This window comes from Triticum urartu, chromosome 3A (assembly GCF_056163025.1).
Source record: "Triticum urartu cultivar PI428250 chromosome 3A, HENAU_Tu73, whole genome shotgun sequence".
NCBI lineage: Eukaryota > Viridiplantae > Streptophyta > Magnoliopsida > Poales > Poaceae > Triticum > Triticum urartu.
This window is the reverse complement of record NC_141875.1, coordinates 698,165,351-698,183,118: the sequence shown is the minus strand read 5'-3', so window position 1 is coordinate 698,183,118 and position 17,768 is coordinate 698,165,351. Positions and strand designations below refer to the sequence as shown.

The 17,768-nt window shown below is 42.4% G+C and overlaps 1 protein-coding gene and 1 pseudogene across 3 annotated transcripts; both read right to left on the bottom strand.

Moving 5' to 3' along the window:
* Window positions 1-4,502: 4,502 nt before the first annotated feature.
* Window positions 4,503-6,733, bottom strand: LOC147981783 (G-type lectin S-receptor-like serine/threonine-protein kinase At2g19130; annotated as a pseudogene).
* A 2,241-nt stretch (window positions 6,734-8,974) lies between these two features.
* Window positions 8,975-17,032, bottom strand: LOC125531764 (dirigent protein 1-like). 3 transcript variants are annotated; one of them, XM_087514107.1, is made up of 6 exons: window positions 16,590-17,032; window positions 12,007-12,115; window positions 10,619-11,187; window positions 9,823-10,511; window positions 9,553-9,691; window positions 8,975-9,473 (listed from the first exon to the last, which is right to left on the bottom strand). In XM_087514107.1, the coding sequence occupies exons 1-2, from the start codon at window positions 16,971-16,973 to the stop codon at window positions 12,095-12,097; spliced, it is 405 nt and encodes a 134-aa protein (XP_087370233.1). In that variant the 5' UTR covers window positions 16,974-17,032; the 3' UTR covers window positions 8,975-9,473; window positions 9,553-9,691; window positions 9,823-10,511; window positions 10,619-11,187; window positions 12,007-12,094. The 3 variants fall into 3 exon arrangements, 2 of the variants coding, with proteins under 2 accessions (XP_087370233.1, XP_087370232.1); XR_015599041.1 differs by lacking the exon at window positions 16,590-17,032 and adding an exon at window positions 12,399-16,572 and having other exon boundaries at window positions 9,553-10,511; XM_087514106.1 differs by having other exon boundaries at window positions 9,553-10,511.
* Window positions 17,033-17,768: the final 736 nt, after the last annotated feature.

Here is a 17,768-nt window from a genome sequence, read left to right as displayed (position 1 = left end):
CCGGACCCCTCAACTCATCCTCATATGTCTGTGCTATCTACGAACCATCACACGCTGCCCATATGTGAGTAGGATATAAGGTATTCGAACAGCCCACCACGTCCAACAGAGTTCCCCTCGGACCACCTTTTCTCTTTATTTATTTTATTCACTTCTCATTCTCTCTCCAACCCCACTAATCATATGCATGCGTTCGGACAATTTTAGGGACACGGCTGCACGGATGGACAATGCGGGCTCAAAGCAAATATAGCAGGACATTCTCCGGACGTGTCTGCGGAAGTATGACCAACCCGTATGATGGGCTAAATTAGCCTAGTCCAGTTGGAGTTGCTCTAAGTTCCATGCATGTATGAAACTTATACTCCCTCTCTTCTTATTTATAGGGCTCAATTTAAAATTTTCACCAACCAAGATGCATGGTGAGTGGTAGATAATTTTTGTAGTTACAAAAGCACACAATTAATGCAATTGTTTTTCTTAAGAAAATTGAGTTTACCAATGCATTAATTGCAATGCATGCATGGGTGACCAATAAATAACCAAGAACTTTTTATATGCATTGGTGGACTTTCTTTTAATCCTTGCATGCAGAGATTTAATGCACCTTAAAATCTAAACATGTGATAGGGTGCAAGAAAATTGAGACTTATAAAATGGAAAACCCAAATTTTAAGATGAACCCTATAAACCGGAAGGGGTGGAGTATATGGGTGGATTGCTAGTTGAGTCCGATAAACAAAGTTTTAAATAGTCAGCTATAGTCCTGCTAAAATTATAAAATGGCTATAGTCCTGCTATAGTTACTTCAGCACGGTGCTTCTATTTAGCATAACCCATTATTTAAAACTGAAAAGAATTTCTTATTTAACACTACTTTAAAATCATCTTCCCTATTTAACACCAATAAAATATTTCTTCCCTATCTAACCCTGACTCTAAACTTTGTTCCCAATATAACACTTCCATCCGTTTTGTGAGCTAATGGTGTTAACTTGCACATGAAACGACAATATTACCCCTATAACTAGTATATGACATTTTTTACTCCTCTTTCCCATGCCTCTGTGTTTTATTCTTTTTTGAAGTGGTTTTGTAGGGAGCTATGTCAAAATACTTACACTTGGCATTGTAGAAAAAGAAGAAGAAGAAAAATACAACGTCATGCATACACACATGTACTAGCACATTAGTTAGTGATTCATTCATGCATGCGGGTGCTCCTTCACGCACCCATCCACGGATGCATTGTGCGCAAGTACACGGTGATGACATGATCATGACCATCCGATACTTACCGTCTGTACATACCTGAATACCTGCTGCAGCCGAAGACACACGTATACGTACTCAAATACCCGTGCGTACAGGCAAGCACACATACATACCCGTATGCTCATACATCTGTGTTTGTACAGCTAAAGAATTTTTTTTATTTGCAGGCATGTTGATAAGGAGCTGATCAACTTGGACATGGGGGCAAGGAAAGGCACCAACGATCCAGAATATCGGTACTGCTGCAATGCGTCTGACCTACCGCTTCTACTCGATATAATCCTACGCAGGCGTTGCAAGGGGAATTCGCACACCCATCATACACGAAACATCCAGGGATAACTCACGCACAAACATCAGGAGATACAAGGAAAAGGAGAGGGGGCACCCAGTTAATGATCGGATAGATGTTTGAGGGCAAAAATGTCATTTCATGTGCCATTTTTAAGAAAAAGGGTTTCCCCCGCTTTGTATTACAAAGTAACCATCCGATACAACCAACGATAGGGGTTGGGGCGGAAGCAGCACAAACACGCCAAAAAAAGAAAAAGAAAAAAAGAAAAGAAACAAATGCCGATAACAGCAGATCGACAAAAACGACGAAGCCTCGTGACCGCTGCGTCCACCGGAGATTGCCCACCAAGCTCCAAGACTCCGAAGCGCCGGTATCAAACAACACCTCCAAGAAGCACTACTACAAAAACAGCTATAGCCAATATGGACACTAATAGCGCACTGTACATGTGGTGCGCCATTACTAAATACTAATGGCACACCATGTGTTGGTGCGCCATTAGTGTGCAAATACTAATGACGCACCACATCCATGGTGCGCCATTAGTAAAAAAGAAATCTTTAAAAATGATGGAAATGTCAAAAAATTAAAAGAAAATAAGTTTCCCATGTGATATGTGGTCTAGTTGTTGTGAAAATTACAAATATGAATTTTGACTTTATTTGCGAAATCTCTCGAGAATTTGTAAATGGGCATAACTTTTGCGTACGAACTCGGATAAAAAAGTTTTTTATATGAAAAATCATCTACTCGAAAAGTTACATCCGAATTTAATGGGGAAACTCTGTTAAACATTTTCAAAATCCTCAAAAACCTAACAGAAAAAAAGTTACAGGGCTTTTAAAATCTGGGGAGGCAAAAAAATTCAAAAAAATACAAACTTACTAATGGCGCACCTGCCCATGGTGCGCCATTACTATCTTCCCGCCTTCAAAATTCAAAATAAGTCAAAAAAATAAAATAAAAAGTTACTAATGGCGCACCTGCCCATGGTGCGCCATTAGTATCTTCCCGCCTTCAAAATTCAAAATAAATCAAAAAAATAAAAAAAGTTAGTAATGGCGCACCTGCCCGCGATGCGCCATTACTATGCCGTATATATGGCTGGGCGTGGTCCTCTCCTTCTTACCTCTTCATTCTTCTCCTCCACTCCACCTCTTCTCCACTCCATCTCCTCCTCTCCTCCACTCCATCTTCCCTTCTCTCCTCCACCATACTACCCTCCTCCTCTCCGGCGACCTCCTCCTCCTCCTCCCCTCCGGTGACCTCCTCCTCCTCTCCGGCGACCTCCTCCTCCCTCCTCTCGTCCCTCCCCCCCCTCACGGTTTCTCCTCCCTCCTCTCAAGTGAGCTCCTCCTCCCTCCTCTCCTCCCATCCCCTCATGGTTTCTCCTTCCTCTTCTCCGATGCTCCGGTGACCTCCTCCTTCTCTCCGGCGATGTAGGCGAGCGCCTCTCCGGTGACCTCCTCCTCCTCCTCTCCGGTGAACTCCTCTCCGGCAAAAGAACACGGAAAAAGAACGTACAAGATCCAAAAACAGGAACAAAATTTGAAATAATATCGTGCCAAAAAACGAGCAAAAAAAGCGAGCAAAAAATGGGCAAAAAAAATCACGATCCAAATCCAAATTCAAAATTCAAAAATAGCAATGGCGCACGGTGGGGGTTAGACGGTGCGCCACTACTATTTTCCCGCCTTCAAAATTCAAGAATACTAATGGCGCACCAGTGGCCTATACTAATGGCGCACCGTGGCCTATACTAATGGCGCACGCCATTAGTATACCAGATACTAATGGCGCACCAGTGGTGCGCCATTAGTAAAAAATACTAGTGGCGTGATACTAATGGCGCACCAGTGATGCGCCATTAGTAGGCAAAACTGGTGCGCCATTAGTAGCCCTTTTCCTAGTAGTGAAGGGACGCGGCGATGACAACGTTGCTGCCAAGGGTTTCCCCCGATACACGGCGAGGAGAGAGGAAGGGTAGCCCCGACGCCCTCTAGGAAGGTCCGGCTGCACCCTCAGGCGCCACCGCGTCGGTGTCGGCCAAGCCAACAAGGATTCTCCTGATCCCAGCCTCTACCTCAGGCACTTCGGAGCTCGCCACCGCACCGACCACCACCCTGCGCCAACACGGACACGAAGCTACCCACACTTATTTGACACTAGAAAAATATTTCTTCCCTATCTAACTCCAACTTTAAATGGTGTGCCATTTAATACAGTTACCTCAGAAAATGGATGAAAGTGTTATATTGGGAACAACATTTAAAGTTGGAGTTAGATAGGGAAGAAATATTTTTCCAGTGCCAAATAGGGCATCTTATTTTATCATAGTGTTAAATAAGGAATTCTCTCTTAAAACTGTTTATACATCACTTTATATAGTTTGTTCACCCATGCTAGCGTAGATTCTTGGCTGCAACAACATACCATGTTGGAGCTAAAATAACTGGGGCTGCAGATATAAAACTTGCCTTCCAATAGATGAGATTGTATTCATTCTAACATTCATAAGTATCTACAGGAAGTAATTTGCACACACTGCAAATAAAGTAATTGTGATCCTTCTATTCCGCAAACGTTTGTACTAATACTGTAAAACATGCAAGACACTGCTTCAAACAACAGGAATGATAAAGTATCCGCAAATACTACAGTCTGCCGTGCAGTAAATACCAGAATACATTGACTTCATAGATTGCCTTCAGTTCTGATTTGTCGGAGCATGAATGGACAGGCCTTGCACAAGCAGAGAAAAAAGTGGAGGTTTTTGCTTAAGACTGCAGGATGGTACAAGTATATATCAGGATTACGAATTGCAGTTCAGAACTTCAGACAAATAAGGCAGAAGTGGAGAAAGGAGACAAACTGTTATCACTTAACATTTGCCATGGATTTAGGTAAACTAGAGGAAGAGGGCTTTACTATTTCAGAGGATGTATGACTCTGTAGAGTAAGTGGAATCCTCCATGCCAACAAAATCCTGCAGTGACCTCCGAAGAGGCGGTATTTCGACATCCAAAACACCCTGTAAGATCTAAACAACTTGTCCCATAGATGGCTTGTGATCCTCTGCGTCTTGAATACACCAGCATGCCACTCTGCAAGCTTGGCCCAGCTGTTCCACGTCCATGTCGCCCTCCAGCCTACTATCCAACAGGCACAAAATATCCCCCTCATTCACCTTCAGTGCAGCAAAGATGGGAAAGTAGGTAAACTTTCCCTCCATTTTTTTTTGAATTCCACCGCCCCAATATGATTTCAAGAAGCATCAATCCATAGCTGTAAACATCCGACTTACGTGTGATTGCCCCGAGATCCACTCCGGCGCAAGATATCCGATGGTTCCCCGCATTGTCGTCAGTGCCCTGCTGAAATCTCAGCCGAGAAGTTTTTCCATACCAAAGTCTGCAATCTTGGGACAGAAATCTGCATCAAGGAGTACATTGTCCGGGTTCATGTCACAGTGTATGATGCAATCCTTGCACTCTTCATGCAAATAAGCCAAGCCTCTTGCTATTCCAAGTGCTATGCGGTACCAGATCTCCCAGATTAATTTTATAGAACTCTTTGAAAACAGATGAGAGTTCAAAGATCCATTCTCCATGTACTCGTATACTAGCAACCTTTTACTTCCCTCAGCACAGTATCCAAATAAACGGACAAGATTGATGTGTTGAATCATTCCAATGGTCTGCACTTCTGCTCAGAATTGCTTCTCCCCTTGTCCAAGGTCTTTTAGCTTTTTGACAGCCACCACAGAGTTTCCTAGCAATGTCCCCTTGTAAACACAGCCGAAACCACCTTCTCCAAGTTTTTGATAGAAATTTTGTGTTGCTTTTTTTATCTGCGCATTTGAGAAGATCGTAAGGCCATTACTGGAGTTCAGAAGTCTTTTTATGAATAACTTTATTTTGCTTCTCCACAAAAGCACCAGACCAACAAGCATGAAGGTTAAGACACCTATCACTGTTAGAACAATAATTTGAATCAGGGAATTCGAATGTGAGGTCCAATTTTCTTGCTTAGCCATACGTACAAACAAACGATAACTCTGCTGATCAGAAGGCACAATCACTGCTTTGCGCAGTTCCCGGAACCATAGTGAGCATGTTCCGTCAAAGTCGAAAGCATATGAAATGCAGGAACAGTTACTTAAACAAATAGCTTCACAATTTGTGCTGAATGCGACTTCCATTGGTGATGGACTTCTTGGAGATACATATAATACTCCATCTATCGGATAGAAATAAACGTCTTCTTTAGCGGAAGAATTAGATAGACAGTGTGGAGAACCAACTCTCAAACAGTACGACTGGGTGTTGTCATATGGAATAAGACAAATGTTGTCAGTGCCACAGTCTAAACCACAATCCAGAGAAGTAGACGGCATCACAGAACTACAATCCCCTAGTTTAGCAGCACTGACAGTACCATTGTCATCCAATTGTACATATAGATGTTCATCATTGAGCACCAGAAAAGAGTCTCCATCTTCACGAATGCCCATCCAGCTGGGAAAAGCATCAGAATAGTTTTTATGGGAGTGGTTGTGTCATATGTGTTAGAAATATGCCGGACCATAGACACTCTATTTTGCTTTGTATTTATCTCAAGAATAGACTGTTCGAAATACAAACCAAAAGAAGGACCGGAAATAAGCGAGATGTTCTTGTCAGTGATCCTATTAAATCCCAGCCATCCTCCAGGTAGCAGTGTACCTACTGGGTTGTCGAAGCTCTGCCAGAACACCATGGAAATATTAAGTTGGTCTCTGACTACGAGATTTCCATTATCAAGAAGTATTGCAGGTGCAGGAGTGGACATAATCCCCGTATCATTATGAAGTGATGACCAAACCAGTGAGCTACCGTCATCTGTCAGAAATAACTGTCAAGCTTCTGAGAGTCCAAATGACCAGGACCAAGGTAAAATTGGAGAGACTTCATCAGGCTGCCAAACTAGAAGAGGACTACAAGTTGATGTGTTCATGTACCATATGCCAAATCTCAAGTAACTGAAAGCCAGCTTGAAGGCACCGGATTTTGAGATTAAGGACTGGTTACCACTTCGACGCAGAGATTGGCCAGGAAAAAGAGTATCTGTTGCGTGCACGAAATTACATCCTGAAGACAAGACGTTGATCAAGTGCAGAAGCATTACTGCGAAGAAAGATGTCGAACGCGTGGAGATGCAGTTGCTTGGCTTTTCCATTTTGTAGGAGTTCTTTACTAACAATGTGGATGCTCTAGCCACCCGGATGGCGTAATTCCCAACCAAATAGGAGAAGGAACCATGGGTAAGAGCAAGAGGACTGGCGTTCCAAGTCAAAGATGCTGACTTGTTTTCTAAGGCCACAAATTGTGCGACTTAAATATATAGGAAGTCCTAATCATTGTTGAAAATGTATGGAATTCCCTGGTTGTTGGGCAGGGGAAATTTCCTCTACTTGTGGCTGCAGACGTTGGCATTAGCCTAGCCTGCTCCTTGCCACAAACTGGTCGTTTTTGACTCAGTCATTTTGTTGGAAAAAAGCTAAATGACAATGATGTTGTTGGTAGCAACTGTGTTTGGAAGAAGATAATATTCAAAACTTATTCCAAGATTTCAATTCATACTATCATACATTAGCAAAGGAAAGCAGGTGCTTCAGTAGTACCCAAAGTTGTGCTCAGAAATAATCTAAGAGGATTCATGTGTAAGACATACAGCAATGATCACTCACCAGGATGTTGTCTTTGAGGTGTCGGGCTATCTAAGAGTTACCCAATTCGTGTGCTACATATTTATGCTTCTTTAGATGCAAAAAAAAAAAGAATCATAACTGAGTAGATGACTGGAATACCAGTGATAACTGAACGGAGATCTGGGAGTAAAGCACATAGAGGAGCCGCAACCTTAGGAGTTTCGGGTCTGCATCTGCATCTATCCCCATACCCAATCCCCTCCTGGCCCAACACTAAGTTGCCGCCCTTCTCGAATCGAGGCTGCCGCTGCTCTGGGCTTGGGCGAACCACCAGCCGCGGTCGTCCGCCTCCGCCGCCGCCGGAGAAGCCGGGTATACCCACGGCTGCGCTGCAGTCGTGAGCCCAAGGATGTAGGTTAGGGCGTCAACGCGGCCTCGCCCTCCCAAGGCATGTGCAGCTCACGCCGCTGCACCTGGCCACAAGGAGCGCGGGAGCTAAAGAGGCCGGCGTGCTGCCGCGCGGGTGGGCGGCGAACTCGAGAAGCTCTGCTCCGGCAACACCAACTTCTAGGCACTGCAGGCCTGGCTGTCGCTGCTCGTGTCATGCCAGGAAGGAAACTAAGGACTACTGGCACCTGATGGAAGTGGAAACGAGCGCGACGCCATGGACATCGAGGCAGACGTCGTCGGTGACGGCGATGCAGGGCACACCGGGGTAGAAATTTTTTGGCGTCATTTTCGGTAGAGGGTTTCAAAGAACTAGGCGCATAGGTTTTTGTTTTTATTTGGACTAGCAAAAATGCCCGTGCGTTGCAACAGGAGAAAAACTATTACATACATCTAAGTTCTAACACAATAACCATGTTTCACGAAACCCGCCCTCCCCCCATCCCACCTCCACTTGTGCCTTTCTCACGTGCCCACGGTGACTGCTGCTTCTTCCCCAGCCCCACCCACACATGTACCTGCCCCACCCACGCTTCATACACGTGACCACGGTAATCATGCTTTCTACGCGCTCGCACTTTGAGGAACCGATGAGAGGATGCTAACGGAGGAGTTCTATCCTCATGTGCATCGGACACATGCCTCATGTCGTCCTTATCGACAACAGCGACCAACAACCAGGCCTCGGCCGAGGCAACACAACGGCCCCGGCGTTCATGTGTATTCATGGCTTGATGCACAACAACATGTGGCCGCATGTCTTCACACCGGCAGAGGTGGCCTATGCTGCTAAGCTCCCTCACTCCCACCAGCCAAAATCTATGCCTTCTTTCATAGCAATGAATTCTAGAACCTTGACCATCTAAGAGAAGATAATTTTTCATCAAATTAATAAACAGACCAAATTTGAATGTACCTCATCAAATGAAGATTGCTAAAGTGTGGCGACCTAGCATAGATGTTTCACAGCCTCAAGGCATGAAGAATGAGAGAATTGAGATGCCTGCTACGTATACTATGTAGAGTCTTACATCAGAAACCTATCTACTTTTCAGTAGGAAAATTTAGCTACTTTCTAGACTTATGTGCCTGACTTGATAACTTATAAACACGCTTGACCATTAATCAATTTCGCAGACTTCAACATGTACAATACCCGTACAAAATTCAAAAAATGTTCAGCTAAGTTGGCAATGCAATAATACCCACATCTTATTCTTCGATCAAAAGGAGGTAAGTGTAGATAAAAAAATATGTCATGAGCACCATAAAGAAAAACAATTATCAAATGACAAGGGAAAGCGTAGTTTTGCACAAATTACTATTCATGCACCTGAAAGATCGACACAAAGTAGAGCCAATAAAGTATTGAGTCAACAATATCACTATCATCTCAAGGTTCTTCTTCTATCTCCGTCCTTCTCACCTCCTCTCCGAGCAAACCTACTGCCCCATCTAAATCAATCTCATGTCTTCATCGACCACACAACCAAAGTACCAATTGTCAAAAATCGAATCACCACTCTAGTTGATTGTTATAAATCTCGTTTTCCTTTTCAACTGAGCTCTACAATGCTGAAATTTCTAAATCCATGTGGTTTCCTTTTTCTGCCTTTCCACTGTTTCCTTGAAATTGAGTTAGTGAATCGGACATGTCCTCCAGACCATGGCCTGCACAAATCCCAAAAGGAAGCTCTAAATATGTTGGTAACCTGGTTTATCATTCAGCTTCTTAGAGTACATTTGCCCTTCAACAATCTTGCATGCCTGCAATCAATTTGTAGAAAATACTGAACATCCGATGTCTAATTTAAATATGAGGAAGCACGCAGCATGTATACAGTACCTCCATAGGCAAATATACAGGCCGGGAATCATTTTCAGACTACATGCAAGGCCAAGTAGTATGCTGCAGATTGTAGTTGTATCATTGCATGAAGTACTGAACAACTAATATTCGTGTTCCTCTCTCATCAACAGGAAATCTAATATCAAACAAAATAACAGGAGAAAATTGAAAATTCAAATTGGGAAGAGATAATAATCATGAATTGATGCTAAAAAGGACACTGGTATAACATTCATAACTAGAATTGTGAAGAGGTATCAACTTAACAGAGATAGATCTTTGCAATGTTGCAAAAATCAATGCATGGGACTCAGGCAGATAGGTTGTACAGAAAATCATTATTCGAAGTTTCGAACCAATTCCTTACACACCTGCATCAATGAAGAAGAACAAGCCAAAACTCTATACGCACATCTTTCTAATATTCTAGCAGCACTGATTAGTCACTCGAGAACGTAGTGATAATATGAACAAACCAAAGAACACCCAAATCAAAGCATGAGACGCAAGGAAGAGAGACAAAATAGCACACATCGAAGAAGGTCACCACATCGTTCTTGCGTCCCTCGCCCGTGCGGCCGCGGTGGCCATCAACTGCTCCGGATCGGCAGCCTCTGGCGGTCGCTCTTGGAAGGACGTCACCCTCCCCCTGGCGCGCCACGGCGGGCTCTTCCTGCCGCTCATCGTGCTCGCCTCCACCCTCGCCGTGGCGCTCCTCCTCCCCAACTTCCACGCCGTGCAGCCCCTCACCAAAGCCGCGCTCCGGGACACAAACAGATAACATATGTAGGCTGACTTGAGCAAAGAAGATCACAAGATGAAAAAATTAATCATCATCACAATAAAATAACTCTTTCTCCTCAATCTGCATAGCAGAGCATGAGTACGCCCAAATAGTTACATAATTTGCCTCCTTTCCATATACCTAGATAATTAGATTTCCTTGAAGGAAGAGTCTGTAAGAAAGGAATATGTAGAAATTAGAAAACCATCATAAAGCAAACTGACATTCATCTATCCTTACCAATTGAGGTGCATTAGTGAGAAAACCGAAACTTCTTACCATGTTGCTTGCGCAAGTAGCAGGCTTCCTAGGTTTGAATCACTCGAAGAGATGAATGGCCAAATCGCTGCAGCTACTCTGTTCTGCTGATTGTGCGGGAGGACGAAGTGGTGAAGACACAGATGTGGGGACGGATTGCATCACCAATTCGATAGCCAAAAACGACTAATAAATTCCATCTTTATAAACAACAATACGGGTTTGCACACTTGTAACCTTCGGCCAGTGTGTTGCAACAGGAGAAAAAATAGTTTTTCTCATGTCCCTGCCTCGGTAAATAGATTTCAAATAATGCCTTAATATTCAATCTTGCATATCAAAATAGGGAGAAAAGGTAGTTCCTACCTCCCAGCTGGTAGGGTTGTCAGCACGGACTCCACAAACTTTTCGGGTTCGATTCCAACTTCTAACTGTGCAACTGGCTGAGCATGATCGACATGTCCATTCATTGAGTCATCCTCGCCATAGCGAGTTCGTATGGGCATTCCTTAGAGAACCCAACCTGCTAGTCGTCTTCACTCTTCTCATTCAATTCTTGAATTTCTCATGCCGTGTAATAATCATCAGGCCTAAAAAAATATGACAAAAGATGTAGGATTTAGAGTACAGATCTTTAGAAAGATAACTTTTCTTTCAAAACAAAAGCCACATGTGAACCAAACTCTTCTTTCACAACAAAAGCCATCTGAACCAAGTATGATGCCCACTAAAAAAACACTATGTTTAATGCATGCAACTCCAAGTGGAACTTATGCAGATAAACGAAGCAACATGATGATAGAAATCTGGAGATGGCACTAATTGATCTAGTGGGTCTCATCTGTAGTTTGTAGGTAAATAAGCGGACCCAAGTGAACTTGATGTCCTAGATAGTTTGTACAAATGCTCATATTGCCAGACTGCTCCTTTGAACCAGGCCGAAATACATATCGCGAATTCATGCGGCTGTACCACTCACATAACATGTGGAATTTAGATGGGCAGAAGAACATCGTATAGGCACTTGCAATCGAGATTCCGTAAACCGTGAACCACGCAGCTGCTGCGTTGTCATTAGTTACCAAATGGCAGAGGAGAGTAGAGGTAGCAGCAATAATCTGGACTCTAAAATACTCTAGCCACAACACTGCCCCCGCACCTTGCTCATCTTATTACTCATTACAACCATCTGGATTCATTTGTCCTAACAACTAAGAAAGCATTGGAATCGGATCAGATGTAATGGAAAACGAAATGCTTAACCATGCATTAGATTCAGTCATAAAAACTTGTTCTTTCTGTCTTTCTTAATATATGGGCGTGTAGGTCTCCTGCGTATTCCCAAAAAGAATTTAGATTCAGTCAGACGCAGAACATGAAAAAGATAAGAGTTGCAAGAATCACAATACCTGGGACTCAATAGTTTCTTCACAAAAGTACCCATCAAACCAAGATTTAATATACCATCAAGAATGCCTGCCATAATTTCCTCAATCATCAAGAATTCCTGCCAATGCCCTGTTATACCATCAAGAGATTTAATAGAGCTATCTTGAGATCAGGGGATGGAGTTGACTATTGTACCTGATTAAAAAAGTAATGAGTAACAGCTCAAATAAGAAATCAAGAACATTGAACCTGATATTCAATAATGGGCAATGCACATGATTAACTTGTGCTACTTGCGCTCCATCAACAGTGTAATATCATTCTCACCTTCAACAATTACCGGAACACAAACAAATCAAACCTGACCCTAAATCTGCCTCTGTAGCCAATAGGAAGAAGCATCATCACTCACCTCGCCAGCGTCTGCAGCACTTGAGATCCTCTACGCATCTCTTGTCCACCGACGCCGCCCGTGCACGCTCACATCCCCGTGTTGACCACCATGGTTGAGCCTGCAGCAGTAGGGGTGGGGATGGAACAGGGAGTGAGGAGGGAGATGGCGAGGGGAAAGATGGAGAAGAGGGGAGTATGGAGCGCCGGCGGGCATGTCATCCACCACAGTTGGGCCTGGGGGAGTAGAGGTGGGGGAGAAGATGGAGAAGAGTGGCGGACGGAGCTCCGGCGGGCAGGCCGGAGGGGCGGCGGCTCCAACCCTAGCTTGTTCGTGTGTGGGTCAAAGAAGGAGATGGGTGAGAGGAGTAAACAGCGAAACGTTTTTTTACAACACGGGCCGATGATAGCGAGGGAGTCGGACCAGCGACAGCGAAGCAGACAGGGCAAGCGGCCCACACGTGAACGGATAAAATTCTGGAATTAAACGTTTTTGGATGAAATACTACCACCTCGGATGTAGAAAATAATATAGGTGAAAAAACTGAAATTGTAAATTCACGGGGAGAAACGTATTGTGACGGTGAACCCACGAAGTCAATCCGTGCTTTACTATTAGGGATAGATGTGGCCGAGTCTCAACCGAATGAAATTTAACCAAGTCACAGTCAATTAACATACTAGTATATAAGAAGAAAAAAGAAAAGATAAAAAGAAATTTTTGCATGGATCTTCATGCAAGATTGAATGGATGTGGTATCTACTGAGACATAATCAATTCCAGTGAGACCTAGCACAATTGTTTTTATTTTATTAAACAGGAAATGAGTCTTTATATTTCAAAATTGTTTCTTATTTTGTTCTTAAAAAGTTAAAAGTATTTCTCTAAAGATTTTTATTTGTGTTTTAATGGTTATATCTCTACCCCTAAAAGAGGATTTGGTAGCTTCACTTTCACGGTTTATTTTCGTCTGTTTTTTTCCATCTCATCTCTTAATTTTTGCCACACCTCTCCTTGTTTTCGACCTCGCACCGGTTTTCTTCCTTCTCATCGGTTTGTTTTCTAATCTCATCCCACAAAAGAGAACGCTTCACTATATTCTCTGCCAATTCACATCTCGCGAGCTAGGATTCCTTGTGTCGTCGTCGCGGGGCTCCATGCCCAGCTCCGCCTCCTGCCTTCTTGCCCCTCTCTGCCCTCCAAACTTGCCGCCCTCGCCCTGCCTTGGAGGCAGGCCGCCCGCTGCTCATCTCGGTGGCATCAGGCGCGGCCATCCCTACCATGGCATTGGTGTGCCATCCCTGTCGGGCATGGTCACTCCTTGGTCCGATCACATCGTTGATGCAGCCGGATCAGGGGAGAGGTGGGGTTGGCTATATTTCCATTGAGAGTAAAATGCACGGGAGGTTCTAAATAATTTTCGAAAGTAATCCCCTCGTCTGAAAATACTTGTCGGAGAAATGCATATCTCCCAATGTCTATTTACATGCAAATCAAAGCAACAATAAGGATATAATTTTTTAATTACCTTTCCTACTTATAAAGTTTGAAATTGGTGCGAGTTCACATCTTGTGAGACCAACAACCTTTATGAATAAAAAAATACACCTTGTGAGACTACAACTTTCGAATAGACATAAATAAACAAATGTACTTTTACTTACATGTGGGACCTAAAACAAATTAACAAGTACACTACTACGTTCATGTTAGACCAACATTTGAAGAATGCACAAATAACTAAATACAAAAATGTCTCCACCCAAAATTATGCTCTTAAGCGATGAGCTTACTCATATTTTAGTTTCGTTGCAACGCATGGGAATTGTGACATTATTATATTAATATCAAGGTGATAACAATGTATCCGACCTCTATAACGATACAGTACCGATAATTAAAGAAATTTCCCCCAAAAAAAACTAAAGAAAAAAAACAGAGTCTACATGACCGAAAACTTGTAATAGATTCCCCCCAAAAAAACAGAGCCACTTATTTTGGATCAGAGGGAGTAATAGCATCTACAACCAGCCTCCTTAAATCCCCCTTAAATGTCCGGCCTTTCTGCAAACCTTTAGATTGGACCAAATGTAGGAAGGGTATGAGGGCTCATGGATGTGCCTGGTCAGTCCGCCGCATAACACATTGCCCATCCTGGACCATCTTTTCTCTTTATTTATTTTTTTGTTTCTCTCTTCATCTTCATCAATCAAGTTTAGCTACTTGTAAGTTGCCTGAATTTTGAATCCGGGTCGGTCAATTTATTAGCCATTGATTTTCCTCTGAGATTCGTGCTGCGTTTTTTCCATCCTGTGTTACTTGTTGTGCTGGCCTGGTTTTCCTTTTTTGACTGACCCCATATTTGGGTCAATAGATTTTCTACTGGGCCGAAGCCTACTAACTATGAGATCCAACCCTCCTCTTTATCGCCTTGTTTATTTTTATGTTTATTTCCCTTTTTTCTTTTTTCTTTCGTTTTTCTTTTTTTCTTTGTTAGTTGGGTTTCATTTTTCTTTTGTGGGTATTTTTTTTGGTTGAGTGTAAATGTATACACATAAATACTATGCTATGTGCGAAAATTACACTATCATATAATTGTTGTTTGCATACTGCAAAAAATGCAATCTTAGAGCGATGTTGTGTGCAAGGCCTTTTCAATTTTTTTATCTTTCTTCTTTAAAGGTAATATTATTGCTACTAATTCCTTGTTCCATATTTTGAATTTTTTACTTATTATTTAATTTTCTATCTTCTTCGAGGGTAAAGCTAATTCCACTAATTCATTCCTTCTTAGGAATTGTTTTTGCTAATATTCCACTATAATATGTTTATTGATGCATATTTTAGAAAAAGTAGATTTTCATGAATATTGTGTGCAAATTTAATTGTTGTCTGTTTTATTATTTTTATTTTATTTCCTCTTAAAGGGTAATACCAATACCACTATTTTTTATTAGAAAATTTCATTATTTTTACTTTTTAATTTATTTATAATTTATTTATTTTTTGGGGGTAATTACAATGCCGCTAATTCATTCCTTTTTAGGATTTTTTTTTGAAAATTTTCACTATTATATGATTATTCTTGCATATTATGAAAAAGTGGAATTTTTATGAAAATTGGGTGCAACTTTTGTCATTATTTGTTTAATATTTTCTGTTTTCCTAAAGGGTAATAGCAATACCACTAATTATTTGTTTCTCAGAAAACTTCATTTTTATGATTTTGTTTTAGTGTGTGTTTCATTATTTCTTAGAAATATTTCATTATTTTGATTTTGTTTCATTTTCTTTTTTTCTAGGAAAACTTCATTATTATGATTTTTAGTTTCTATTTCGTTTCCTTTCTTCTTAAAGTGTAATGCCAAAGCCACTAATTTATTCTTAGAAGAACTTCAATATTTTGGTTTTTTTGCGTTTGTGTCATTTTATTTTATTTTCTTAATAGTAATACCAATGCCATTAATTAATTCCTTCTTAGGAAACTTCCTTTTTGTGAAAAATCCAATGTTATATGCTTGTTCTGGCATATTATAAAATCATAATTTCTATAAATTGTGTGTAAATTTTGAATTGTTTGTTTTATATTTTCTATTTTTAAAGGGTAATACCAATGCCACTAATTCATTCTTATTTATAGAACTTCATTTCCTTTTGATGTGTCTAATGTTTATTTCATTATATTTCTTCTTCAAGGGTACTTTCCTCCGTACCTAAATATAAGTATTTTTAGAGATTTCAATATGTACTACATATGGATGTATATAGACATATTTTAGAGTGTAGGTTCACTCATTTTGCTCAGTATGTAGTCCATTTTGCTACATACCAAGGTGCAGTAGTGGGCGATCAGAACCGTCATAGGAGGTGAGATGGAATTGAAAAGAAAACTCAGAACCTGGGAGTCCTGGGCCTTGGCGATCTCATACGACGGGTTTGGCAGTTGGCACGGCAGTGGGCTTGCTCTCCTTGTCAGCAACCTTGCGTGCCATCTCCTTCCTCTCTGGCTGCTGGAGCTAGCACACCAGCAGGGACGCATGCATTGGGTGTTTATATAGAGATGAGTTGGTTACAAGGATTCGGTAGTTGGGGTTATGGATTGATGGTCATGAAAAAGCTATATATGAGATAAGGATCGATCTAACCATCTAACTACTGAGAGGATTACAACAGAAACAAAATGCTAATCCTACTAGTGTATATACAGCGTACCTTAGTGAACACAGCGTTGCGACCCATAATTGCGATGCTGCTGCCGTTGTACTTGCCAGCGGTGAAGACGAAGTTCATGTTCATGAGCAGCGCGAGCTGGTCCTTGCCAGCGGCGATGTACGTGCCCTGGGCGCAGCCCATGAGCCTGGACGAGTTGAGGCCGGGGCCCTCACTGAGCGGGTCGTCGATGACCACAACCATGCCGAAGGCTGTCTTGGAGGTGTTGGTCGTCGCCGCTTGCGCCACCGGAACCGACGTCGGGTCCGGTCCGCTCACCACGTCGTGCCAGTACACCTTGAGGTGCGTCTCCTTCTCAGACGATGCGGTCTGCGGCTGCATGGTGGCCAGGGCGAGGAGGACGAAGAAGAGCGCGTCAAAGGCCATGGTTTTTCTGTTGAGTAGTTGGTGTTTTGCTGGTGTGATGTGCGTGTATTTGGCTATAACGCGTCCTATATGCGTACGCTAGTATTTATGCACTTGGACGCGAAAGCAGGTATGCGTGCATTACGCGGCGCATTGACAGTTCAACGAGATTCATGGCGTGTTCGGTTCCTTGCTATTATGAGGAGTCGCTGGAAAGTAAAGATGTTACTAGCACGGAAAGTACTCAGGTAGCATGTCCGCCACATGTTTGTACATACTTCTAGAAGCCTTTTATTTGTACCGAACTAATTAAGAAATGGATTTTTTTGCGGGGGAATTAAGAAATGGATTGCTATAACACATCTCGTGGAAAGATGGTCGAACAGTGTAGGGTCTGTTTGTATGCCGTGCGTTACAGTACCCGCATTGCATACACTTCTCCATCCAACCTGGCTAGGTAAATGCAGTTTTAAATGCACCATATGCATGTTGTTTGGTTGCCTGCATGCACTCTTACCTGCATGGGCTGAACCACATTGCCTGGTGTTTGGTTGTCTGCATGTTAGTCCACAAACCCAAGGCATGGTGTTTGGTTGTATGCAAGGCCTGATGTGTGGTAACCTCTTTGGCTAGTTGGTGAGGTTACCACCACACTTCGGCAGCACACATCATAAGCACAACAGAGTATAAACAGAGCATCAACTAGCATAATTCAGATATAAGCAGTACCACAGATATAACAGTTCAACGCATAAACCATAAACATGTTCAAAGCAGACTCGATAGTACGCTCGAAAGAGGTGGCACGGCCCTACT

Bases quoted from the DNA above. Each gene is read 5' to 3' on its own strand.
- LOC125531764 (XM_087514106.1), bottom strand. From the start codon at position 16,973: ATGGCCTTTGACGCGCTCTTCTTCGTCCTCCTCGCCCTGGCCACCATG. The intron at 12,116-16,589 runs GTACGCTGTATA...ATGGTATAACAG, and splicing joins GCAACGCTGTGTTCACTAAG to GGCATTGGCAGGAATTCTTG.